Genomic DNA, 26791 nt, shown 5'->3' on the forward strand with positions numbered 1-26791 from the left:
CTAAGTGGACAATCCAGAGCATGCATTTGTGCCGGTGTCGGCGATCGTTGTTCATATACGCACTCTTCATTCTCATCTTTCTTCCTCCCTCTTACTCGGACAAGCAAATCCCCTATGCCATCCATAATGGTACACTCTATCCATACACCACGTCCGCCCTTCCGTGGATGTTCCACGGGTTTCGGCTAGTAATTAATAATGTTACTATTAACTACAATTGTATAGAGCTGATCTAATTTGCACATAACAAGAGAACAAAAGAAAGATAAAGAAGTGAGTATCTAGTTAAAATCTTCCTGTGATTCGTCTCATAATGATTGACATGAATGAGTGTACTTCCTGTTTCAATGAGGAGGAAGTGACTGAGATCAAATCATATTGATTACTGTATAAGGGATGACACATGATGATGATCGTTTAATTAAACTTGCATCCGAGGTTCACCGTACATACATTTGCAGTTGATCGACTGCATTTTTGAAGTTTTACTCTTTGGTTTGCGGTTTGTAATTCGGTGTCGTCTCCATTGAGGAAGAAGTTAGTGATCCGTTTAATTTCTTTTTCTTGTCATCCTGGTGAGATCATTGTGCTGTCCTTCTGCACAGACCCATCCTGATGGCGGTTGCTTGCTGTGATCCAAGTGCTGAGGTCGTGACGAAGTCCTTCCTGAAATCTGCCGCATTCGCCATGTTGGACTGTGGCCGTGTGGATGTTTTGGGTCCAGCTGCAACATTACTTGGAGCAGAAGGAGTCAATGTCAGAAATGAGCAGGTTATTGAGTTGGAAGAGAAACACTGGTGACAACATTCATTTTTCAGGATTTGGCGTTCCCATCTGACCACTTTCCTTGTTGTGCTATATGATCCCGCATTCAAATCACATATACTGGATTATATTACATTGGTTTGTCCATTGTATGTGTCTTTGTAACACAAGTAAAATGCATTAATGTTCCTTGTAGCCCCTTATGATGTTCCTGGTAGGCAAGTATTGTGGTGATGTGTTAACCAGACACGGTGGTGTAATGGTAAGAGTGTCCTCTCCAAATCTGAGAAGTCATGGGTTCCAACCCTGGCTGTGCTAATTCCTTGCCGGAAGTTCAGAATTTAATAGGATATGAGCACAGGCAATCCCAAAAGGTTGGAATCCACGAGTAGGAGGAAATGCCTTAAGAGATGCCCCACTGAGTACGGTGAGAAAGACGGCACCATTGTTGCGCCGTCGCTGGTACCCAGAGTGCCCTGGGAAGTGACATCACTTCCCTCAAGCTCGGTAGCTGTTTGCATAATCTAACATTCCTGTGTTGTGTCTCGTGTATTCGTCTGTATGACCATGTGTGTCATGCCCATGTGTGTGTGTGGCAGCTCCATGATGAGCCCATTTTCTGTAATAAAAAAGTGCAACGTCCTGCATGAGCAAAATAAAAAGTAACAAGAGAAAAATGACCACAGTGTGGTCACCAGCTGCGACGTGTCGAATCATGAGGATATCCGTTGTAATATGCGCTACCAAATTGGACCAGTCATTAAATTATACGCATGCACTAGCGTCTTTTTGTCTTTCAGTTCTGGTCTTGTCCTTTGTTTTGCGACGCAACGTGCTTCATCAACTGATTACATATAATGTGTGGACGTGAATGTTATTTCTGTTCTGTTTTGGTCTGAGGTGAATGTCCATGCAACCGTATTTCACCGGTTAAGTGTGACCATATTCCAAGTCTCACACTGTGGTCGCTTCTTTGGTATTTCTCAATCCGCTGTATGTCTATTTGTATTGTGTACCTGCATACGCTGGGATTCTGCTGGTGGACTAAGCATCCCCGAGGCTCGGCCCCTGTACAAATTGTTTTCATGTGTATATATATATATATATATATATATATATATATACATGTTAATTACACCTGATTTGTGTCAAGTTCTGTGAAACGAGATTGATATGAAAACATTCATGTTGTCTTTGTTGCTAAATTTATTCTGGTTTCTTCAAACAAATCGCGATTTTTGTCCGCGATCTTCTTACCTCATACCAACGCACGTCCGAGTGTGTGCGCATGCGCTATTCAATAATTACACCTAATTTGTGTCAAGTTCTGTGAAACGAGATTGATATGAAAACTTTCATGTTGTCTTTGTTGCTAAATTTATTCTGGTTTCTTCAAACAAATCGCGATTTTAGTCCACGATGTTCTTACCTCATACCAACGCACGTCCGAGTGTATGCGCATGCGCTGTTCAAAAAGGCACCCGAACAACAACAACAACGCGGTCCTCTCATAGAGCTGCTCGTCGCAGATAAAAAAAAGTACATCACTGGACAAAAAACAGCAACATGCATTTTTTTCATGGCTGCTATTTACAAATCATCTATCATGTTTATTACCCTTTCCATTGCCATGATTATCAATAGTTTTATTTCTGTATATATAATGATATCCATGTAGAGTTTTTCAGGATGTTAAGACCTCTATCAGCCACCAGCCTATTTCTAACATGTTTTATGGATGCAGCAGAGTGTGTTGCAGGTATGTCACAAATTATTGCAAAGTACTCAATTATGGAGATGTTTTTATGGGTTTCACTGCCTCGTAATGATGAACTCATTGGACCTTGTTATAAGGTCATGTATAAATAGTTGTCAATTTGACGAATGATGTATATTAAAGAGCAGCACTCCGAAGGTTTTTTTATTTATTTATTTATTTTTGGTATACAGGATCGAGGCTCGTGAAAGAGCTATTTATCACACCAAAAAATTAAACAGACACACAAAGTATATAATAAGGGGAGCGGTAGACAAGATGGGGAGAGAAGGGGGGGAAGCACACAAACACAACATTTGAGAGCAGGGACATCGGGAGATCTGTGGGAGGGCTTGGGGTGAGGAAGCGTGGGAAGGGGGGAGGGTGGGAGAAGTATAAAACACAAGGACACTGCAAGGACTTCCAGGAAGGAAGTTGGAATTTCAAAAAAGTGAATCTGGGGTGAAATTAGCCGGAGTCGAAAAGATCAAGGTTTTGGATGGGGGAAGATAAGAGATGGTGGTGAACAGCTGTTTTAAAGACCTGGAGGGAGGAGTGGGATTGAAGAGAGTGAGGGAGTTTGTTCCAGAGGCGGGAGAAAAGGGGAATGAAGGAGTGAAGGTGAGCAGAGATGCAGTTTGTGAGGTGAGCAGTTTGTTCCAGAGGCGGGAGAAAAGAGGAATGAAGGAGGGAAGGTGAGCAGAGAGTCTTGATTTTGTCAGTTTAACCATAAGAGGGTTGCAGGCAGATCTTGTGCGACCTGTAGGAATATTTGGGGGACAGAGCCCAGAGAGAGCTGGGGGAGCAAGGCCAGAGATGAGTCGGTAGAAGACTATTAGTCAGATATGCACAGGTAGATCCATAAAAGGGATTGATGGAGTGGGTCCAGGAAGCTTAGATCACGTTAAACCCACCCGCTCTCTTGGGAAATCCTGAATATGCCTTCTGGTGTGTCTTGAATGCATTAAAGTGACGTGAAACTGATGCAGAATTTGATGGACATTGTTTCGATGACAAATGTTCTGTGGATTATGCTGATGCGAGATGAGCAGAACTCGCATCACACGTGCACATAGGCCCTCAGTGCGAGCAGGTAACTGTTGCAACAACGTTACTGGTCTTTAAAAAAAAATTCTAATAATTTGTTTCAAGAATTATATTTAAAAAACATTGTAATTGTAAAAATTAAAATATAATATATATTTTTTAATTGTGAAACAAAAAAACAAAACACAAATTCCCCAAAAAATAAAGGAGTGGGAATGCTGGGAAAGAGAAAAAAAATTGACTGCAGTGCAGTCGGGAAAAGATGGATGAGGGACAAAGAGTTCAAAAGGACAAAAGGGACAAAGGACAAAGAGAATATTAGCTTGAGTAAGGATATCAACAGATATATTAAGGAGGAAATTGGTGGGAATGAAAGACTGAATAGGTGTATATGGGAGATAGTTTGAGGTGCTAACGGGTTGCCATCATGAAAAGTAGAATTGGACAGACACTGCAATTCCATAGGTAGGAAAAGAGGAGGGCAAGGTTGGGATGGGAGGAAATAAGTGGAGGTGAGTAAGAAGCTTTGACCTGGAGGGGATACCAAGGAATAGGTCACTGTATGAACATGTACTTGTGATCTCGTGAGATTGGATTGAGGGAAGTGTGCGATTTGGTGCATATCTTTGTGAGTTTACCCAAGCAACCAGACATTACTGGAATCACCCTGCTTGCACCTTAACTTTACATCTATCCTTTCCCTAGGGCCTGACCCCACTTATGTTTGCCAGCTGCCACGGAGATGAAGCCATGGTTCAGATGCTCTTGGATTTGAGGGCCGAGCCTGACGTGCAGGTAACATCAAAAAGGAGGAAAGTTAACATATGAGAAATGAAAAGTAGAAAGGACAAATCACAAACAGGTGTAAATGAGGAAAACCTTAGGGGCTGGAAAATAGAATTCAGCAATGAAAAATTAATACGATGCGTTGGTTTTTTTGATGAAATTCAATTTTTTTTAATTTTACTTCAATATGTCTAGGTTCCATCTCCATCATCGACTTGTCCCTTGGTGCATCCACAGACGAGACATTATACAGTGCTCATGTTTGCCACAGCGCACGGTCATGTTTCTGTGTGCCAGGTACGTCATCGGTTATGCGTACGTCATCATCCATTTCTTTTGATTCATTCCCCACGATTCTTTTCTCCATATAATAACTGCAGTCTTCTCTTCTCACACACTCTTTATCTGACCCTTCGTTCTTTCCTTCCTCATCTGTCTCTTCCCAAAATCCATATTTCTTTAGCTACTTCTGGAAGCTGGAGCTAACCCAGAGGGCTCGCTCTTGGACCCCCTGGATGAGAATTGCTCTGAAACTCCATTGCAAATTGCTGCAGCAGCCGGTGGGGTTGTTTGTTTTTCTTTGTTTATTTCTTGATGTAAATATCAACGGGCAGTTTCTCTACTTAATGAACTCTGATCCCAAGTGGAATACAAATTGTGCGCAAACTCTTCCTGTTTGGAGAAACTGATTGTATCCGGTTACAAATCCGTTCCCCTGCCTATAACAAAGGCCTAATTGTTTCAGAGAGATTGGCTTTGAATAAAAAGGCAGGTAGGCAGGTAGTTGGCTCAGTCTCGCTTGTTGGAATAGACCAGTGATATGTAATATCTTATTAAAAGATGAATTTCTGCAAAAGCAATTCTTATTATTACCCAATTGTTGCCACGTGTGATTTGTGGTTGTAATTTGTCAAATCAAACTGAATGTGCAACTCCCTTCCATCACTTTTGAGTTTATCTTTCTTCATATTGAGGAATGACAAATGTAATGAAGCATAAAATAGAGTGTGATCCATTTTCCTTCATATCTATCTATAATTCCAGTAATCTCTGTGTGTATGTGTGTGTGTCTGTGTGTGTGTGTGTGTGTGTGTGTGTGTGTGTTTGTCTGTGACCGCTGTTTCTCGACAACCACGGGTCCGATATACTTGAAACTTGCCAGGTATATTGCTGGGGACCCGAGGATGTGCCTTTTCAAGGTTTGAAATTAATCGGACAAGTGGTTCCCAAGGTATGGTCACCGTACTCGCAAGCCGTTCGCTTTGGCTTTGCGAATGGACCAAACCATTTCATGTAAATAGAGGGGGGGTTCTACCGTACTCGCAAGCCGTTCGCTTTGGCTTTGCGAATGAACCAAACCATTTCATGTAAATAGAGGGGGGGGGGGGTTCTGTGGTCGTTACTGCCACGTGGTTTCAAAGTTTTTTTTTGTTGTTGTTGTTTGCACGCATGTTTTTTTGCACCCACGTACGGGCACGCCCTAGTATATGTAAATACGAGCAACAGTACCCATCATTGCTGGGCAACCCTTGGTCCCTCCTCCCACCCCTTCCCCTGCATCTTCCCACCCCACCCCTCCTTCTGGACTGCCACCCCACCCCTTCTCCTTCCTCTTTCCACTCCTTCCCCTCCCACCTCCCACCCCTCCGTCCAGACTCCCACCCTTTCCTCCTCCCCTTCTCCCACCCTCCATCCAGACTTCCACCTCCTCCCATCCCACTCCCTCCCTCCAGACTCCTACCACACCCTTTCCCCTCCTCCCAACCCCCACTCCCTTCCTCCTCCTCCAACCCCAATCCCACCCCAATCCGGACTCCCACACCACCCTTTTCTCTCCCTCCTCCTCCTCCCACCCCTTCCACTGCCTCCTCCCATCAATTCCCCGCAAGGCTCGTGTGTTTATAGGTTATAAATTGTGAGAGAATGACTGATTTAAAACCCCATTAAGGTGCACATAGTGGTACAAAATGTGATCCTATGAAGTTTTTTTTTTTTTGCGATTACCCTTGGGAGCTCAGAAGAGAAGGCAGCCATTACCAAGCAGCTTGTACAGCGCTCGCCAAGTGGCCTAAGCACTCAAGCAAGCACGCCAAAGATAAGGAATGGCTGATCGTGTGTTTGTAAGATATTGAGTTGTAAGCGACATGTCACTGTGTCCAGCAGACAGAAAGTAACTGCATTTGATGTTCCAAAATGTGGCACGTCTTTCTGTGGAGACTGACAGTTGGGGTTCTTGGCCATTGGAGAGAAAGGTGTGGCTTGGCTAAAAGGCGGTGCTTATGATGCTGGGGGAGAGGAGGGAAGGCGTGGCTTGTATAATGGGCGACGCTTATGACCCACAGACACAATCTCAGATATATATATATATATATATATATATATATATATATATATATACAGTATCTATATATATATTGTTACAGACGTGGCTTAGATGTTATTTTACCGAGCGGTTTTTGGGATGACCACGTCTGCACAAGTTACCGATTATACTCGAAGTTGACTAGTCGCGCTATGCTAGGTCAATGAAGGAACAGACACACGGCTGGGATTAAAATGACACACCAGGGTTCAGTTCTCAAGACCTCCGGAGGAGATTATATTCGTTACGGAAGGTCAGATTACAGGGACGAGAGGGACAGCAAAGGAAGATAGGCACTTAGACACAACCTTATATTAATCCCAACAGACGACAGGTAAACGGGACAAGGCTGACTCACACGGGGATTGATGGCAAGGATAGGCAGGTAGCGATGGCTCCAGGTGCACCTGGGCTCAGGGCAGGATCGACCCGGTCCGGTCCAGAGATGCGGGAGGTTTTACAGCGCTCGAGGTGGCGACTTGCTCTTCTTCAGCTGGGGGCGCATCTGACGTCACATCCGGCGCGGGGCCGCGTATATCCAGCGGGGAGTGACACGCCCTCGGCTCGTTAGCTCCGCCTCGTGGAATCGGCACGTTGCTTCTCATTGGGTGCGTGCGGGGGGGTTACCGGCTCCGCCCTTGACGAGGAGCTGACAAGGAGCCCCTTTGTGGTAACCCCGTGGAGCGCATGGTCTGGAGCGCATTGTCAATGGCGGCTAACCGAGCCGGTGTCAGGACGCACACTCCCCCCCGCGCAGCGCCGTGCCCCTCTGTTGTTGTTGTTGTTGTTTGGGGAAGAAGATGGGAGGAGGTATGGGAAAGGTCCTAAACTCACTACTGGTGCCATATAATCACATTCTGGTGCAACGAAGAGTCATAATTAATGGAAACGAGTCCTTAACTGACATAGACTAAGAATAACTAGCAAGATGTCCGAAAGTTGTCTACGTGTGATGCGGTGGACCTGGGCACGACATTTAATGGGGGAAAAAGGGGAAGGTCGGCTCTACTGATTGTTGTTTACAGACAATGGGACTAGGGAATGGGGGATTGGGGATAGTTGGGGAGTATTGGGGAAATAGGGGAATATTTACAAGTGGATATGGAGGCCAAATTCCATATTCGCAACATTGCACCCTTCTCTACCCTCGGGGCGTCTCGACCCGATAAATTTTTACCTACTTTAGTGTGGCACGCAATGTAGTTCCCTCTACTATTAACTCTACCCTGAGTGCGACAGTTTTACAGATATTCACAAATGAGTAAATATGTCCCCCTGCGACGTTGCACCCTTCTCCTCACAGAAACACACCCACAGGATAACCGAATCCGGAAAGAATCCTCAAACTAAACATACAGCCGGTAGGGAGCATTATTTACACAAGACTACGCTGATATTTACACTACGATCCAGGACCTGTTTTTGGAGGAACACATGCAGATGTTATGCATAGAGAGAGCACGCATGCTAGCATCGATACACCAACCCACGAGTGCTCTGTGGCCGACGGCCTTTAATAACGTGCAGAGCACCCTTTCCCAGCATCAAAAGCACCACCCCACCACACAGTCAGCACCATCCGGTGCAGTCACCATTGTTCATGGGAATAAAAATAAATTCGACAACCCCTAACCCTGCAGGTGTCTCTTGCTCTTCGTGTGGCCTTCAGTGGTGTTAACTATTAGTGGTTCACCTGTATGGCATAGGTGCCACGTTGACCCATAGGTCCATCAACGGGTGGTGCTTGGCCGCAAACGAACTGCGGTCCATTGTGGGTGGCCACAAACATTGCGGTCCATATGGTGTATCGATCCAGGCAGCCAACAGCGAAAGTGCAGGCCCACAACTGCGTAGCCAGCACCTCTCTCTCCTCTCTCTCTACCCCAAAGCCAGATCCTCGGAGGCGGGAGACAAAAGAAGCAGACAAGTGAGTAAGGTGGTAAGGGCGCAAAAGTGCACGCAATATAAGGTAATGCACACTGGGGGCACATGGGAACCAGGTGAGACAGGTACGTTCCTATCGTACGCCCCCCCCCACCAGGTAACCTACATGGCCCCTCTCTTACCCCTTACTGTATCCACACAACACAACACCACTCATAAACATCTACTTTACAAATCAACAAACATCCCTACTGTCTTCCCCGTTCCTCCCATAAACCAAATTCGTCTTCTCTCCCTCCTAACCAATCAAATTTGCCATTTTCAACTCTCATCAAAATTTGCCATTTTCAACTCAACATCAAAATTTGCCATCACCAATTCATCATCAGTCCCTCCTAAGGAGGGAGAGATGGAATCACCCCAATGTCTCATCCACGTCGTGATGCGTCTCACAAATCCAACAGCAATCTCATTTCCTGCAACAAAACAAAGAAAACACAGGTGTGGAGTCATCATCATCACCACAGGTAAGTGGCTGCGTATGGTGCGACAGGTTCATCAATCCTAACTATTTCCTAAGTGACTTTAACAATTTTACACTACCCGGGGTCTTTCTCCGGCCAAACCATTGGCCCTCTTACACTATGGGTTCTAAAAACCAATTCCCATTGGCCAACTGTGGTGCTTCTCAATTTGGGGTCTCACTCCCCCGATTCATCTCCCGGTGCCCTCGTACAATTTCTGGGCTGCGACGTGTACCTCTCCCAGCGGGTCTACCCACCTGCACACCTCCACCACTGCAGTTGCCTCCGAGCTTACCTGCTCCTTACTCTAACCTAACTACCTGGGGCAGGCCCTCTGGCACTCTCCCCACTCGGTGCCCTCTCTGGCACTGGGCTACCCGGGTCCATCCTCCGGATCCTCGGGCCCCATCCACAACTCTACCGGCTCCCAGAGCCCACCTGCGGCCTCACCTGGCCGACATCTTCACAGTGGTGGAGTGCCCAACCAACTACACACACTAACAGGCTACACGCCCAGCCATTTCCACAACACTAATGCACCCATTCACAACACCATTCTGCAACCGCACCACAGATGCCAATATCCAATCACAATTTACCTGTACCCTCTACCTAACACTTACACTACCCGCCCCGGGTATCCGTGATGGGGGTCCACTCTTCCCCCATTCACACCTTCGCACCATGCACACCACTCCGTACCACTCACTCCAACTCTCTCCACACACCTGTACTTGCACACCTGTGCTCTCACACCTGGTGCCACCTGCACCCTTCTCTCCCCAAGCGCATTCGCGCTGATCCACACACTCACTACTCATACACTGCTCCACACACCTGTCCAGTTGCACACCTGTGCAATCACACCTGTTCAATTCTCACAAACACGGCATCATCTCAGCTAACTACTCCCTTCTGAAACTTGCGCTTCCCAGTCGTCCCTTTAAACTATTGCGCTCCCTCGTCATTATAATCCATACTAAACTACCTGCGTCCCCACTACAGGTATCAGTCACTAACTAACCTTAACGTTACCTAATGTCATCTTCGCTAGATCCCTACACACCATATCCTAACCCACCCGGGCTAGTTTTCACTGCCATACACCCCATAAGCTATTGCTCCTTTGCCCCCTCATGGGAAGGGTGGCAGGGATGCCATCCCACCACATCGGGGGTCTCTCACTACCAATTTTGCACATCAAATTTCAACAAATTAAAAATTTGCCAATCACTACCCATCATCTGCCAATCACTACTGCCAATCCCTTGCCAATCATCAAATTTTGTTTTTCTCCAATTTTGGGTCCAAAACACTAACCTCATCACCCAGTCTACTCACTAATACCTCTCGGTGCGCCAATCCCTGTCCAAAGCCCGGCTTCGTAAAGCCAAGCAATGGATGCTGGTTGTTTTGTGCCAGCGGCTGGATGCGTCCGGCACTCGGTGCAGGGAAGGAGGTTTACCCGGGCCGAGATCCCACGCACCATCTCGGCACGGAGCCATCCCATGGCTCGATCTCGACCTGCCGGAATGCCTCACCAAAAAGTGGTCGCCATGACGACCCTTCCTATCCTGCCGCCCGCTCCGCCTGGTGGAGCACGGACGCGGCCGTTCAAAGCGAGGCCCAGCACGCACCGAGGGCCCGATTCGGCTATAAGTCGTTCTAAACTCTACCCCGTCTAACGTCGATGCTTCACCTGGACGCTTACACCCCGCAGCCCGTTCCTTGCTCACACATCCAGCCGTGCCCATGCTCCTCGTACCTTTCCTTACACACCCAGGTACACCCATTCCACTCACAGCCTTGGTCACACACCTGACCACCGAACACTTTGGCACACATTCGTTGCTCGCACACCTCACCAATACACCGCTTCGCACCCCCTCCTCGGTCACCTCCTCTGTGACAATCACAGGTGTGCTCTCATTCGCACACCCAACCACGTGCCTCACCACCAACTCCAGCGTGCATTCCCACTCACGCTCTACCATTCTAGGTGTGCATCCTGCCATCCCAGGTGTACATCCTCGCTCACCTGTCACAACTAACTCACGCTCCATGTCACTCTCACTACTTTCACCTCCATTCCTGACAGCGCACTCACCCTTACTCTTGACAGCGCACTCTTTCCTCGTGCACCTGTCCGTCACACACCTTTCCCGCGCACACTCTCCCGTTACACCCTCTGTAACACTCACCACAGGTGTGCATTCTTCCTTGCCTTTGACAGCGCACTCTTTCCCCATGCACCTGTCCGTCACACACCTTTCTCGCGCACACTCTCCCGTTACACCCTCTGTAACACTCACCACAGGTGTGCATTCTTCCTTGCCTTTGACAGCGCACTCTTTCACCATGCACCTGTCCGTCACACACCTTTCTCGCGCACACTCTCTCGTCACACCCTCTGTAACTCCCACCACACCGCGCTTCCATGTGCCCCCTCGCACACGCGCTACGACCGACTCACTCTCGCCAGCACCCTCACTCCTTGGCACGCACTTTTTCCTCACACACCCCAGAGTCGGACTTTCTCGCACACCTCCTTTTTCGCACACCAGACCTGTCGCACACTTCACCAACGGCCTCTCACGAACACCCGGGTCTATCTCGACCCCCAAGCTTCTTAAATCACCTGGCGCATCATACGCACGACCATATTGGTCACCACTTACACCGGGTCCTCTTCCTCTTCGCTTCTCCTCCATCACCTGCGAATCCCTCATCCGGTTAATGAGCACATCATCACGATCCAAACACAGACTTTGGACCAATTCTTTTATCTCCTCTTTTATTTCTTTCTTATTCCCTCTCCGTCGCTTCTTAATTTCGCTCACCCCTTCTTCCACTTCTTCTAATTTGTGCTTCACCTCTTTTATTCCCCGGTACGTCTCCTCAAGCTCATCCTCCAAGGCTACCTTGACCGTTTCCATGTGCGTCCTCACCTGCCGGTCCTTCGTCTCCATTACCTCTATCACCTCGTCCAACCTCGTTGTCAGTCCCTCACGTACCATCTGACATTCCCTCTTTGTCGCTATCAAGTCGTTTTTTATGTCGTTTTGTGTCGCTTTTAAACCTCCTAATACCGCAGTGTTCCTTTGAACCTGCTCCACTAACTCCGTTTGTCCCACCGTCAGCTGCTCCACCTCCTGCGTCAGGTCCTCTATGCCCCCTTGTAACTTTACAGTCCCCTTTCTCACCTCCTTCTCCATGTGCTCCTTACAGTGCCTCACCTCCTCGCGCACTCCTCCGACCTCCTCACTCACTCCTCTTCTGATCTCCTCTCCCATCACTTGCATCTCCTGCCCAGATGCCACCCTCATCTGCTCCATTTCCTCCCTGTGAGCATCCAGTTTGGTTTCTACCCCCATTCTGACCCCCTCTATCTGCTGCCCCATTTGGTTAACTTCCCTTTCCGCTTGGTCCCTCATGTCCCTCAATTTGCCTTCCATGGTGTTTTCTAACCCCTCTAACCCATTTTTCACTCCCTCTATCTGATTCTCCTGGGCAGCCATTCTATTTTCTACCCCCTCTAACCCCTTTTGCATCCCTTCCATTTGATTCTCTTGAGCGGCCATTCTGTTTTCTACCCCCGTTAACCCCTCCTGTATTTCCCCTAATCTATCGTCTAATTTCCCAACTTTCATGTCTAATCCCTTAAAATTATTGTCTAATCCCTTAAAATTATTGTCTAATCCCTTAAAATTATTGTCTAATCCCTCACTGGTACCCCTCGCTTCGTCCCTCATTACCCACAATTGCTCACCCTGAGCATCCATCCGGTTCCCCATTACCCCCAATTGCTCACTCTGAGCATCCATCCGGTTTCCCAACCGCTCACCCAATCGCTCAATTTGGCTCTCCATACTCATCTGTACAGCTGCCTGTAACTGCGCAATGAGGGCCTGCATGTCAATCGGCTGCATGTTAAAGCCCGTTGATACAGCGGGCTCGGCTACCACGCGCTCTTGCGAGGCGCCATTTTGCGCTCCCGCAATGTCGGGCACAACGACGCTATTTTGTGCGTCTGCTACCCTCGCTGCTTCGCTCTCCTCCTGTCCCTCAATTTGGTCCTGGATCGACCCTACCTCACTCTCCTTTACCGGACCCCAGCTGTCTTGATCCGCCATAGCGCGACTTTCAAAATTCGGTTTTTTTTATTTTCGTAAAACAAATTCAAATTTCGCCGTTATAATTTCGCGCGGGAAACGCGCTCCGAATCGATTCTACTTGTTACAAATTTGGGCCTAATAACGCGCGGGAAACGCGCTCCGAATCGATTCTACTTGTTACAAATTTGGGCCTAATAAATTTAGTCCCGGGTTCGAATTCCACTCCTCGACACCAATTGTTACAGACGTGGCTTAGATGTTATTTTACCGAGCGGTTTTTGGGATGACCACGTCTGCACAAGTTACCGATTATACTCGAAGTTGACTAGTCGCGCTATGCTAGGTCAATGAAGGAACAGACACACGGCTGGGATTAAAATGACACACCAGGGTTCAGTTCTCAAGACCTCCGGAGGAGATTATATTCGTTACGGAAGGTCAGATTACAGGGACGAGAGGGACAGCAAAGGAAGATAGGCACTTAGACACAACCTTATATTAATCCCAACAGACGACAGGTAAACGGGACAAGGCTGACTCACACGGGGATTGATGGCAAGGATAGGCAGGTAGCGATGGCTCCAGGTGCACCTGGGCTCAGGGCAGGATCGACCCGGTCCGGTCCAGAGATGCGGGAGGTTTTACAGCGCTCGAGGTGGCGACTTGCTCTTCTTCAGCTGGGGGCGCATCTGACGTCACATCCGGCGCGGGGCCGCGTATATCCGGCGGGGAGTGACACGCCCTCGGCTCGTTAGCTCCGCCTCGTGGAATCGGCACGTTGCTTCTCATTGGGTGCGTGCGGGGGGGTTACCGGCTCCGCCCTTGACGAGGAGCTGACAAGGAGCCCCTTTGTGGTAACCCCGTGGAGCGCATGGTCTGGAGCGCATTGTCAATGGCGGCTAACCGAGCCGGTGTCAGGACGCACACTCCCCCCCGCGCAGCGCCGTGCCCCTCTGTTGTTGTTGTTGTTGTTTGGGGAAGAAGATGGGAGGAGGTATGGGAAAGGTCCTAAACTCACTACTGGTGCCATATAATCACATTCTGGTGCAACGAAGAGTCATAATTAATGGAAACGAGTCCTTAACTGACATAGACTAAGAATAACTAGCAAGATGTCCGAAAGTTGTCTACGTGTGATGCGGTGGACCTGGGCACGACATTTAATGGGGGAAAAAGGGGAGGTCGGCTCTACTGATTGTTGTTTACAGACAATGGGACTAGGGAATGGGGGATTGGGGATAGTTGGGGAGTATTGGGGAAATAGGGGAATATTTACAAGCGGATATGGAGGCCAAATTCCATATTCGCAACAATATATATATATATATATATATATATATATATATATATATATATATATATATATATATATATATATATATATATATGTATATATATATATATGTATATATATATACCTCATCTCCATCTCATCTGCTCCATCATTTCAACACCTGGCTTTTAAACTCTCTGGTCGCACGCAGTCAGTCATGGCTGTCGTCTACCGCCCTCCCAAACCACACCCATCATTCCTGTCTGACTTCTCCTACTTTCTGACCCAGCTATGTTCCCTCTCCCCCTCAATCCTCCTCCTTGGTGATTTCAATATCCACATGGACTCCACTGACTCCACAATAACCACTGACTTCACTGATTTACTCACCTGCTTTAACCTCACTCAACATGTCGACTTTCCTACCCATATCCGTGGTCACATTTTGGACCTTGTCTGCTCCACTGGATTAAATTTGCACCATCTCTCTGGCTCCGACCTCACCCTCTCTGACCACTTAGCCATCACTCTGACCATCAACATCCCCGCCCCAACACCAAGGCATTATCGCACTATCAACTTCCGTAAGCTAAACGCTCTTTCACCTACCTCATTCTCATCCACCCTCTCTGAAAAAATGTCCACTTCTCCCTTCATTGACCTCCACACCCCTTCCGACCTCACTGACTACTACAACCACACTCTCTCCTCCTGCCTTGACCAGCTTGCACCTGTAAAAACCAAAACAGTTTCTTTCACCCATTCTGCTCCCTGGTTTACCCCTGAACTCCACCTGATGAAAACTCGTGCTCGCCAACTTGAAAGACTCCGCAATAAAACGGGTCTCACAGTTCACTCCCAAGCCTACAAGGACCACCTACAACACTACAAAGATGCCCTCTCCCGCGCCCGCTCTGCCTACTACTCTCAAATTATCCACTCTGGCTCCGGAAACCCAAAAGCACTCTTCTCGACAATAAACAAACTCCTCAGCCCCCTGAACACCACCACCCAGTCATTCACAGTAGACAACTGCATCTCCTTCCTCTCTTTCTTCCAACGCAAAATTGACAACATCTACAACAGCTTGACCACCGCCGCACCCGCTCCTCCTCCAACCACCTGCCCCCCCCTTGTCCTGCCATCCCCTGTCTCGGTTCTCCCCAATCTCCCCTACTGACCTCTCTGAACTCCTCATAGGAATGAAAACTGCCACCTGCACTCTTGACCCCATCCCCTCCAGCTTTGTCAAGGCCTCCCTCCCTGCTCTCTCTCCACTTATCATTGCAACAATAAACTCCTCCCTGTCTACAGGCATCGTCCCACCTTCCCTCAAAATTGCTGCTGTTACCCCCATTCTAAAAAAACCTGGTCTAAACCCTGACACCCTAAACAACTTCAGACCCATCTCCAACCTACCCTTTCTGTCAAAAGTTTTGGAACGCGCTGTATCCACTCAACTCAAAGATCATCTCTCTGCCAATAACCTGTATGAAACATTCCAATCCGGATTCCGCTCCAACCACAGTACTGAAACTGCTCTCCTCAAAATCACCAACGACCTTCTCCTCTCCACTGACGCTGGCAACCTCAACATTCTCGTCCTCCTCGAGCTCAGCGCTGCCTTTGACACCATCGATCACACCATCCTCCTCACCCGACTTGAATCCACCTTTAAAGTTACCGGCACTGCCCTCTCTTGCATTAAATCATACCTCTCCGACAGACGCCAGTTCATCTCCATCAATAACTGCAAATCCCCCACTGCTCCCCTCCCCCAAGGTGTCCCCCAAGGTTCAGTTCTTGGCCCCCTCCTCTTCATCCTTTACCTGTCCCCCCTCGGTCACTTAATCCGCCGTCATGGTCTCCAATTCCACTGCTTCGCCGATGACATCCAGCTTTTCATCTCCACCAAGTCCGTCTCCACCGACACCCACTCTATCCTGACAAACTGCATCACTGAAATAAAATCCTGGCTTCAAATCAACTTCCTCAAGCTTAACTGTGATAAATCTGAAATAATCATCATTGGCCCAAAAACGCTCACCAAGTCCACCCATAACTTTGCCCTCAACATCGACGGTATCCCAGTATCCACCTCCCCTCACATCCGGAATCTTGGCGTCATCTTTGAACAAACCCTTTCCTTCGACAAATACACTAAACAGATCACAAAGTCAGCCTTCTTTCACCTGAAAAACATTGCCCGTCTCCGCTCATCCCTCTCCTGCATGGCTGCAGAAACCCTCATCCACGCCTTCATCACCTCCTGTCTGGACTACTGCAATAGCCTCCTCTATGGTTCACCCTCAAAAATCACCAATAAACTCCAATACATTCAGAACTCCGCTGCCCGTCTACTCACCCATTCCCGGACCCGTGACCACATCACCCCCGTCCTTTACAAGCTTCACTGGCTCCCCATCCCCCAGAGAATCCAGTACAAAATCCTCCTCTTGACATACAAAGCCCTCCATAACCTGGCCCCATCCTACCTGGCTGACCTCCTCTCCAGACACACTCCCACCCACAACCTCCGCTCTGCTGGTACCAACCTACTGACCCCCTCCATCCGGACCAAATTCAGATCCTGGGGGGACAGGGCCTTCTCCATCGCTGCTCCCACCCTCTGGAACTCACTACCTCACACCATCAGAGACTCCTCCTCACTCACCACATTCAAAACATCACTAAAGACCCACCTGTTCAACACTGCATTCAACATTCAACCCACAGCATTTAACCCCTGACTATCTCTTCTCCTTCTCCCTCCTTTTGCTTTAAATATTTCCCTATTGATTCTTGTCTTTTTGCAATTGTTGTTTTCATGTATTGTTATGCATTATGTTTTCCACTCTGTCAAAGCGCCTTTGGGCTTCTGGAAAAGCGCTATACAAAATAAATGAATTATTATTATTATTATTATATGTATATATATATATATATGTATATATATATATATATGTATATATATATGTATATATATATATATATATATGTATATATATATGTATATATATATATATATATATATATATATATATATATATATATATATATATATATGATCAAGGCACCTCCTAGCTTTAATGGTGAGCACCAGCCACGAATTATGTCTCACACGGTAAATACCGCATAACCCGCAAGGAACCAACAGCCTGTCTGCCACACAGACCATCGTTCCCACCAGTGCAAACCAAAACCAGGGGGTGGGGTGCGATCGGCGGGGATAATAATCAACGAACATAACAGCGTGACGAGCGCTGTCCCGATCTCCTGTGGACCGAAGTCCTAGACCAAAGCGTCACCTCCGACCCAAAGGGTCTTCTGGAGGCCTCAGCCCGGCCACTCTGTCAACAGACAGAGATTTATTCATTGGTCCCCATTGGCTAAACATCAAGCAGAGCCGCATTAGGTTAGATTTTTTGCAGTATGCCGTCTTGACGAGGGTCAATAAGCCCGAAATCTGGATTGGCGGCTCTGCTTGATGTTTAGCCAATGGGGACCAATGAATAAATCTCTGTCTGTTGACAGAGTGGCCGGGCTGAGGCCTCCAGAAGACCCTTTGGGTCGGAGGTGACGCTTTGGTCTAGGACTTCGGTCCACAGGAGATCGGGACAGCGCTCGTCACGCTGTTATGTTCGTTGATTATACTAGGGCATGCCCGTACTATATATAAGCTAGGACGTGCCCGTACGTGGGTGCCCGTTCCTTGCCAAAAAAAAAAAAAAAAAAAAATTTGTGTAGGGGTGTGTGTGTGTAAACATCCTAGGGCGTGCCCGTACGTGGGTGCAAAAAAACATGCGTGCAAACAACAACAACAAAAAAAAACTTTGAAACCACGTGGCAGTAACGACCACAGAACCCCCCCCCCCCCTCTATTTACATGAATGGTTTGGTCCATTCGCAACGACCACAGAACCCCCCCCTCTATTTACATGAATGGTTTGGTCCATTCGCAAAGCCCTCTGCAAGCTCTCTGATTGGTTGAATCGTTTTTTGGACATAGCTCGGTAAGTAATTGTCCGATTAATATGAAACCTTGAAAAGGCACATCCTCGGGTCCCCAGCAATATACCTGGCAAGTTAAAAGTATATCGGACCCGTGGTTGTCGAGAAACAGCGGTCACAGACAAACGTACAAACGTACAGACAGAGATTACTGGAATTATAGATAGATAGATATATATATATATATATATATATATATATATATATATATATATATATATATATATATATATATATATATATATATATATATACATGTATATATAATAATGACTTGTCTCCCGCTCCCTCATTATTTGAGTCAGCCAGTGAGCCATTGTGTTCTGGCAACCTGGCCAAATTTGAGTGAGACATTGTGTTCTGGCAACCTGGCCAAATTTGAGTGAGACATTGTGTTCTGGCAACCTGGCCAAATTTGAGTGAGACATTGTGTTCTGACAACCTGGCCAAATTTGAGTGAGCCATTGTGTTCTGACAACCTGGCCAAATTTGAGTCAGCCATTGTGTTCTGACAACCTGGCCAAATTTGAGTGAGACATTGTGTTTTGACAACCTGGCCAAATTTGAGTCAGCCATTGTGTTTTGACAACGTGGCCAAATTTGAGTGAGACATTGTGTTTTGACAACCTGGCCAAATTTGAGTGAGCCATTGTGTTCTGGCACCCTGGCCAAATTTCAAATTCCTGCCCCAACTACAGCACCCTGTGAAGGAGCAGTGAGCTATCCAGTGTTGGCTCTCAACCATGAGTGTTTCCAACTTGTGAGCACCCCACTGCTCTGTCAAAAGTATGGGCATACCTTGAGCTTTGTTTGTCATGCTTTCACTGTGCAGGGTGTGATTAAAAATATGTCTGTCTGAGTGTAATGGAAAGTTCATCACGACCTTTACATCTCTCGACAATTGCTTTCACCTGTACAGGTGACTTGCCCATGGTAAAACTGCTGTTGTCATTTGGTGCGGACCCTCTTGTGGGTACAGTATGGGGAGGTCTTGGTGGTCCTGCAGGTCAAAGAGGAGAAGGTAGTGCCATCAGTCAGGCAGCTGCTCATGGACACAGGTGAGCACATTGGATGTCGTATTCCTGATACAATTAAGGCCATTGTCATTCCCAAAAATGGGTTTGTTCTTTAGCGTTGCATCATTTTCTCATAAATTTGTTATTCAAATCCAAATTGTCCTTTCTTGACAGGTTCCATTAGAATTTTCATCATTCGCTCCTTTATTATATGATTGCTCATCAATTAAATTACTTTGATTGACCATCTTGTTGCTATTATGGAAACTTCAATCGAACTCCAATTTAGCCCTCTGTATCTTTCTTTAAAGTTCCACTAATTGTGGAATCCCGGCTTCAAATCCCATATACTGTGCTGATTTGTCCATCGTCTCCTAATGCGTTTGTTCGAGGTACACTGATGTTTCTTTATCTCCTCTTTTATGTAATATCGGTACAACCACCTCAATTAATTTTAAGCATTTTAGAAAGTGTTTACCTCAATTTGTGCAATGTAACCTATGGTTGTTACTCCACACACGCGAAGCAAAAAGTGGGGTTAAGCAATTGGGTCACTTCTGCCTGTCTGTCTGCCCTTCTGTCTACAAATGTCAGTTTGCGATTGAGGAACAACTTGATTTCAACTGAATGATATATTTTGAACAGGAATCGGAAAACAAACCTGTAGTTCAGCAATAATTTGGCTCTGAATTTGTCCCTGAATGAATCTGATTTGATTTGAATGAATCTGAATGATTTGTCTGAGTTGAATTTGTCTGAATTTGCATGCGTGATTTTTTCGATTTAAAATTATATCTGCTTGTCTGGCAAACAAAGTTGAAAATTATTTCTAAATAGAAACGTATTGTGTTTAAGGATGCCATAAAGGACACAAACAACAGGCATGAATAACTAATGTAACTCTTTAAATAAGGTGGTGTAAAAGATGCTGAATCAACGGTGATAATTTTTTTTTTTGTACGACCTTTCAAATCTTAATTTTATTTGAATACAATTATATACTAGAACACTGTAGAATACAAATCGTCTTTTGGCACTTTCAAACCCCTTCTGTTTAGCAGTATTTGGGCAAAATATTACGACATTTGTGTCATCACGACCAATCAAATTTGCCGCTTTGTAGACCCCACCCATGTCCTTGTTTCTCAAGACAGTGTGGGATAACGTGTTCTTTGAACTCGCTACTTACCCTCGCCAGAGGAGAGGGTATTTCATTTGGGTCCGTTTGTTACTTGTTAAAAAAGAATTTTTTTTGGCAAGTATGTGTGTTTGTGTGTGTGTGTTTGTGTGTGTGTTTGTGTGTTTGTCTGTCCGCTCACTTATACTTGCCTACAGGTCACCATTTTAAACCGATCTTCACGACAAATGGTAGAGTTTGTAGTCTGACAGAATCCTATTTATTTTTGAGGTCAAAAGGTCAAAAGGTCAACATAGGCCAAAGGTCAATCAATTTTCTTCAAATTTCTAAAATCCTCAATTTTCATCCAATTGACTTGAAATTTGAATAGGATTTACATATCAGCTAAATAAATGTAACCACCAACTATTTTTGAAGTCAGCATAGGTCACAAGGTCGATATAGGCCAAAAGGGCAACCACTTTTCACAAGTTTCTAAAATTGTCAATTTTCTGATTGACTTGAAATTTGAATGGGATTTGCATATCTGCTAACTGAATTCAACTGCCAACTATTTTTGAGATCAACATCAGCTAAAAGGTCAACATAGGCCAAAGGTCAACAACCTTTTCAAGTTTGTAAAATCTTCGATTTACATCCGACTGACTTGAAATTTGAATAGGATTTTCATATCAGTGAACTGAATTCAACCACCATCATTTTTGAGATCAGCATAGGTCACAAGGTCAACATAGGTCAAAGGTCAACCACCTTTCTTCAAATTTCTAAAATCCTCCATTTTCATCCAATTGACTTGAAATTTGAATAGGATTTTCATGTCAGCTTACTGAAATCAACCACCAACTATTTTTGAGATCAGCGTAAGCCAAAAGGTATCCCAATAGGGAAAATATCAACAACCTTTTCAAACGTCTAAAATCCTCAATTTTCATCTGATTGACTTGAAATTTGAATATTATTTTCATATTAGCTTACTGAATTCAACCACCAATTATATTTAGGTCAACGTAGGCCTAAAGGTCAACGTAGGCCAAAAGGTCAACATATGCCGAATTTCTAAAATTGTCAATTTTCATCCGATTAACTTAAAATTTGAAGATGATTTGCATATCAGTTCAATTAATTCAACCACCAATTATTTTTGAGGTCAAAAGGATGCTCTACTGAGTGCCATTCTGCTTTGTTCTGTTTTGCCAAGTGTTGCTCTATGAGTGATTTTTCATTTGTTTGTCTGTCTGTCTGTTTGTCCGCACAGAATGAGCATGCCTTTCTCTGCAACCATTGGTCCGATTGCCAAGAAATGTTCAGCATAGGAGCGCCTCCTCCTGTAGAATTTTAATGATAATTATGATGTCATATGTCACATGGTATGGGTGCCATCTTGGAAAAACCGAAAAATTTCACCTCTATATCTCTGAAACCGCTCGATGGAAAAAGTTGAAACATGTCTCATTGTAAAGTAATCCCCATGTGGAACAACATATATTCCTGATGATGGCATTGGTGCCTTCATTATGACATCATAATTAGACAAGTAGAACACTTGATCCGATCAGTTTGAAATTTCCTGAGCATGATATACACAAAAATGATTTGGGAGAATTCAATTGATGACGTCATCAGTCACGTGTTTTGGGAGCCACATTGGATTGAACATAATTATACATCGTCAATAAACCACACAAACATGTCCTGGCGAGTGTCTGCGATCTCTGATTGCTCTTTCTTGTTATTATTGTTAAAGGATATCTAAACTCACATTTCCAAACTTAAGAATTACAAAATGTGTTCAATAATGAAAAATAATTCTCCTTGTATCTTCTAATGGAAAAAAGATGACCTTTTTACCATGGTATAGCCTCGTGGAAGACCTAGGACACAGAACAAATCAGACAAAACGTAGCAAATGGAACAGCTGGAGAAAGGGGGAAATGCCAATGGCATGGTAGAGGGAGAATATTCAGAAGCAAATGCAATTTCAGTGAATTTCCCAGTGATTTATTTGGGAGCAGCCATGTCTTACTGTTGTTTGCCCTTGATTGACTGGAAAAAGCACGTGCCATTTAACGGCCAACGAGGGACTCACAAAGGCAACTCACACCAAAATGAATGGACAATTCACTGATTTAACATTTGTTTCTTAATGGTGCGTTTTCCCATAAAAATGAAAGTTGAAAGATGTGATAATAATCATATTTATTAATTTTTTTGTTTTTGAAATTTTATTTTGGTTTATGCTGATTTATTACTGTGGCAAACGGATTGTGTCTGTTACTGCATCAGGCAGGTTCTTCACCTCCTCCTATCTGCACCATCTCCTTCTTGTTCTCCTAACCTCCTCTCGTTGGCTGAAATACTGGCTGAAGGACTTACTGAGGCAGAGAGAGAGAAGGAGGAAACGAGGGGAGATGTTGTGGAGCACCGCTTGAGGAGAGGGCGAGTGAAGGGAAGGGAGAAGGAAAGAGAACATGTACTGGAGGAAGCTATGTACCTTGCCGCAGAGCATGGCTATGCGGACATTGTCTGTTATTTGCGTGAACTTGGTGAGAAACAGACATTTCATTTGGAGGGAAGCCAAAGGTCTTTCAAAGGCATTGTTGAAAAATCAACATCACCTGTATATGCATAATGTTGTATCATGTGATAAATGTTTTTTTCTTTTGGAATGGCATGCAGGTGTTCCATGTCCTCTGCCTGTCTGGATGACTGCTCTGCATGCTACATGGACCACTCACTGTCGACCTCTTGCCCTTAAACTGCTCAATGACTTCCCAATGGTCATATCACAGGAACTTGTGGAAATGACACCGCACCTTACTTCTCTCATCCATCTGCTTCATGCGTGCCTGGTGCATACACAGGAGATATTTTTTAAAAATCTGAAGTTGATTTTAGGATGTGACTTAAATATGTATAGTGTGTGTGAATTGAAGGTATAAAAATGAAAAAAAGGAAGAAAGTGTTCGCTGGATGTTATCGCGTCGTAGGTAATGAATAATGTGGTGGAACATCGGAGTTATTTCTCACTTGAGTGTAAATGAAGGGATGCACTAAATCAGTGAACAGACTCTAGTCAAAAACATCGGGGCAATACCCCTGGCGCTCACCTGGTAGAATAAACAGTATACTGCACCGACTAAAGGTATTTTAAACCAATTTCACTGGTTGCTAGAAGACAGCACAGCATGTAGAATCACACTAACATAATCATAAGACTTTAAACAAACAAACAAAAAAATACCTATTTTGGGTGGAACAACCTACCCCCTCACCCAGCCCCACCCCGTGTACCTCCTCAGACCACAATTTTTCCAATGCCTTGAACAAGCATTGGTACATCACGGATGATGAAGGTTGTGGTGAAGTTTCATCAAAATTGTGTGTGTAGGCTCTGAGAAAAAAGCAAATACATATTTTGGGGGGCAAGCAACCCCCATAGACCACCTTCGACCCCGATTTTTAAAATTCCATTAACAAACCTCGGTACAACATGGGTGATTAATGTTGTGGTCAATTTTCATTAGAATTGCGTGTGTAGTTTCTGAGAAGAAAGCAAATACCTATTTTGTGGGGAACCCCCCCCCCACCCCCCATAGACCCCGAAAGGGGCAGATTTTTAAATCCCGTGAACAAACTTTGGTACAGCAAGGGTGGTGAATGTTGTGGTGAAGTTTCATCGAAATATTGTGTGTAGTTTCAGAGAAGAAAGCAAATATCTATTTTGGGGGGTCAAACCTGGACCCACTTTGACCCCGGTAAACCCCCTTAGACCCCGATTTTTTTTAATGCCGTAATCAAACTTTAGTCACAACATAACAAATATAATTTGTCCCAAATTTGGTCGCAATCCCATCAGCGGTTTCGAAGAAGAAGTTTCAAGTGTTTACGGACGGACTGCCTGACGGACTGAGTGACGGACGGACGGACGGACGGACTGACTGACTGACGGACGGACTGACTGACTGACGGACGGACGGACTGACTGACTGACTGATGGACTGACTGACTGACTGACTGACTTACTGACTGACTGACTTACTGACTTACTGACTTACTGACTGACTGACGGACTGACTGACTGACTGACTGACTTACTGACTTACTGACTGACTGACGGACTGACTGACTGACTGACGGACTGACTGACTGACGGACGGACGGATTGACTGACTAACGGACTGATGGACTGACTTACTGACTTACTGACGGACTGACTGACTGACTGACTGACTGACGGAGTGACTGACTGACTGACTGACAGACGGACGACGCGCCATCGCATAAGCACCCCTGAACTTCGTTCCATAATAAGCAAAGCCGTGTCAGATTTTTTGGAACATTTTTCTTGAAGATGCACAATGTTTTTCATAATAACAGTTTATATCACACTTGTATTTCTGTAACCAGTTTTCTCATCCACCTCTCACCTCATTCCTGCAGAAATACAATGACCAAGAAGCTGCAACCAGAATCGCCATTACTATATCCCATTGCTATGCTGCCCAGACAAGATCAAAGCCAACAACAGAGAGAACTGCAGCTCGTGGCAGACTGCGTATGTCTTTCTCAATTTTCATTGCTGTTTATCATTTTGTCACATGACATTTTGGCCTTCTTTCTTATTTTTGCCTCTATCTTCTCATCCCATTTGGTGGTTTTACTCATGGACATGCACATGAGGGTTGTTGGTGGTACAAATTTTGATGGTATCGAGGATTGGAGTGAGGTAGGGGGTGGACCCCAATTCTCTCCATATAAATGTGTATGGTATAGCGCCACTCCTGATGGCAGTGGTTATTACAAGTCGTAAAAAATATGTCACCAATTCTTGGGAAATGAACCCATCCACAAGGACGCAGCTTTTTTGCTGAAGATTAAAATTCGAAATTCTTCTTTGAGTTATCTTACTATAATTCACCAAATGTCTGACTGTCTGTCTGTCTGTCTGTCCGTTCCCAGGTACCGCAAAAACGGCTGAACCGATCACAACAAAATTTTGGGTGGGTAATCCTGGGACCCCCTGGAGTAAAATAGGCTATATTGTTTTTCCATTTTTTTTCCCCCAATTTTCCAATTTTTCCAATTCTTCAATTTTCCAGTTTTTCCAAACACGATGGAATAATATTTACCGATATGAACAGTGATGTGGCTTTTATTGAAATTCTACAAATACTGTTTAGATTTTGATTATTTGCATGTGATATGATTTAATGGATGTTTATATAAATCGTTTAAAATATAAAAGCCTTCAATTTCTGATATTTTGCCTTTTCATTTGGGCCTCCCAATTGAAGCCCCGCCCGTAGGGTGGGTACCGTTGCTAGTTGTATTAAACCAAAAATGAGTGTTTTCATTGACAGGGACTAACTTTACAGGAAATATACTGTAAATTATGTGCAGCCATTAAACTTTGGAATCCATCAAAAAGGTGCTCACACCAACGTCACCCAACATACGTGTGTCTGCCTGCAAATTGTTCTCTTGGGTGATGCGTTATTTTTGTTGTTACATCAGAGAACTGCACTTTGTAATGTGAACATCTTTCCCATTTGTCTGTCTCTCTCCAGATGCCAGTTTTGTTAACAGCCCAAACCTCTCCGATGTCATATTCCTTGTGCAAGGACGGCCTTTCCATGCTCACCGTGTGCTACTGGCATCCTCCTCACCCCGGTCTCACTCATGCTCCTTTGGTCTTTTGACCTCAATTTTTATTTCCGTTTTTTATTCTATCATTCTTTCACATTGAGAGTGGTTCAAATTTAATCTAGAGTTTTGTTTTGAATGGTCGTAATTTATGTGGATTTATAATTTATGAGGCAGTAATTGTCTTTATATTGGCAACTATTACGGTACTTATAACCAGGTGTGGCAGGATATATTAGAGGTACTGTATATGTCCTCTTCATTGACCTGTCTAGTCTGGGTTAGTATTTTGTGTGTGTATGTGTGTGTGTATGTGTTTGTGTGTGTGTGTGTGTGTGTGTGTGTATATATATGTGTTCGTGTGTGTGTGTGTGTCTATGTGTGTGTATGTGTATAAGTGTGTGAACATCTCATTCCAAAACATGGCCATTAATATGGAGTCGGTCCCCCTTTGCTGCTATAACAACCTCC

At 45.2% G+C, this 26791-nt stretch overlaps 1 protein-coding gene across 1 annotated transcript in view; it reads left to right on the forward strand.

Annotated features, from left to right (window-relative positions):
- Positions 1–26791, forward strand: part of LOC137430738 (ankyrin repeat and BTB/POZ domain-containing protein 2-like) — a 99794-nt gene that overhangs the window by 42280 nt on the left and 30723 nt on the right. The window contains exons 5-13 of the mRNA XM_068121514.2: positions 606–771; positions 4274–4363; positions 4550–4651; positions 4818–4914; positions 19443–19581; positions 22961–23220; positions 23354–23526; positions 25118–25232; positions 26245–26347. Of these exons, the coding sequence (XP_067977615.2) occupies positions 606–771; positions 4274–4363; positions 4550–4651; positions 4818–4914; positions 19443–19581; positions 22961–23220; positions 23354–23526; positions 25118–25232; positions 26245–26347 (1245 nt within the window). The remainder of the gene's footprint in view (positions 1–605; positions 772–4273; positions 4364–4549; positions 4652–4817; positions 4915–19442; positions 19582–22960; positions 23221–23353; positions 23527–25117; positions 25233–26244; positions 26348–26791) is intronic.

The sequence above is a fragment of the Myxine glutinosa genome, chromosome 7, assembly GCF_964187855.1.
Source record: "Myxine glutinosa chromosome 7, kmMyxGlut1.1, whole genome shotgun sequence".
NCBI lineage: Eukaryota > Metazoa > Chordata > Myxini > Myxiniformes > Myxinidae > Myxine > Myxine glutinosa.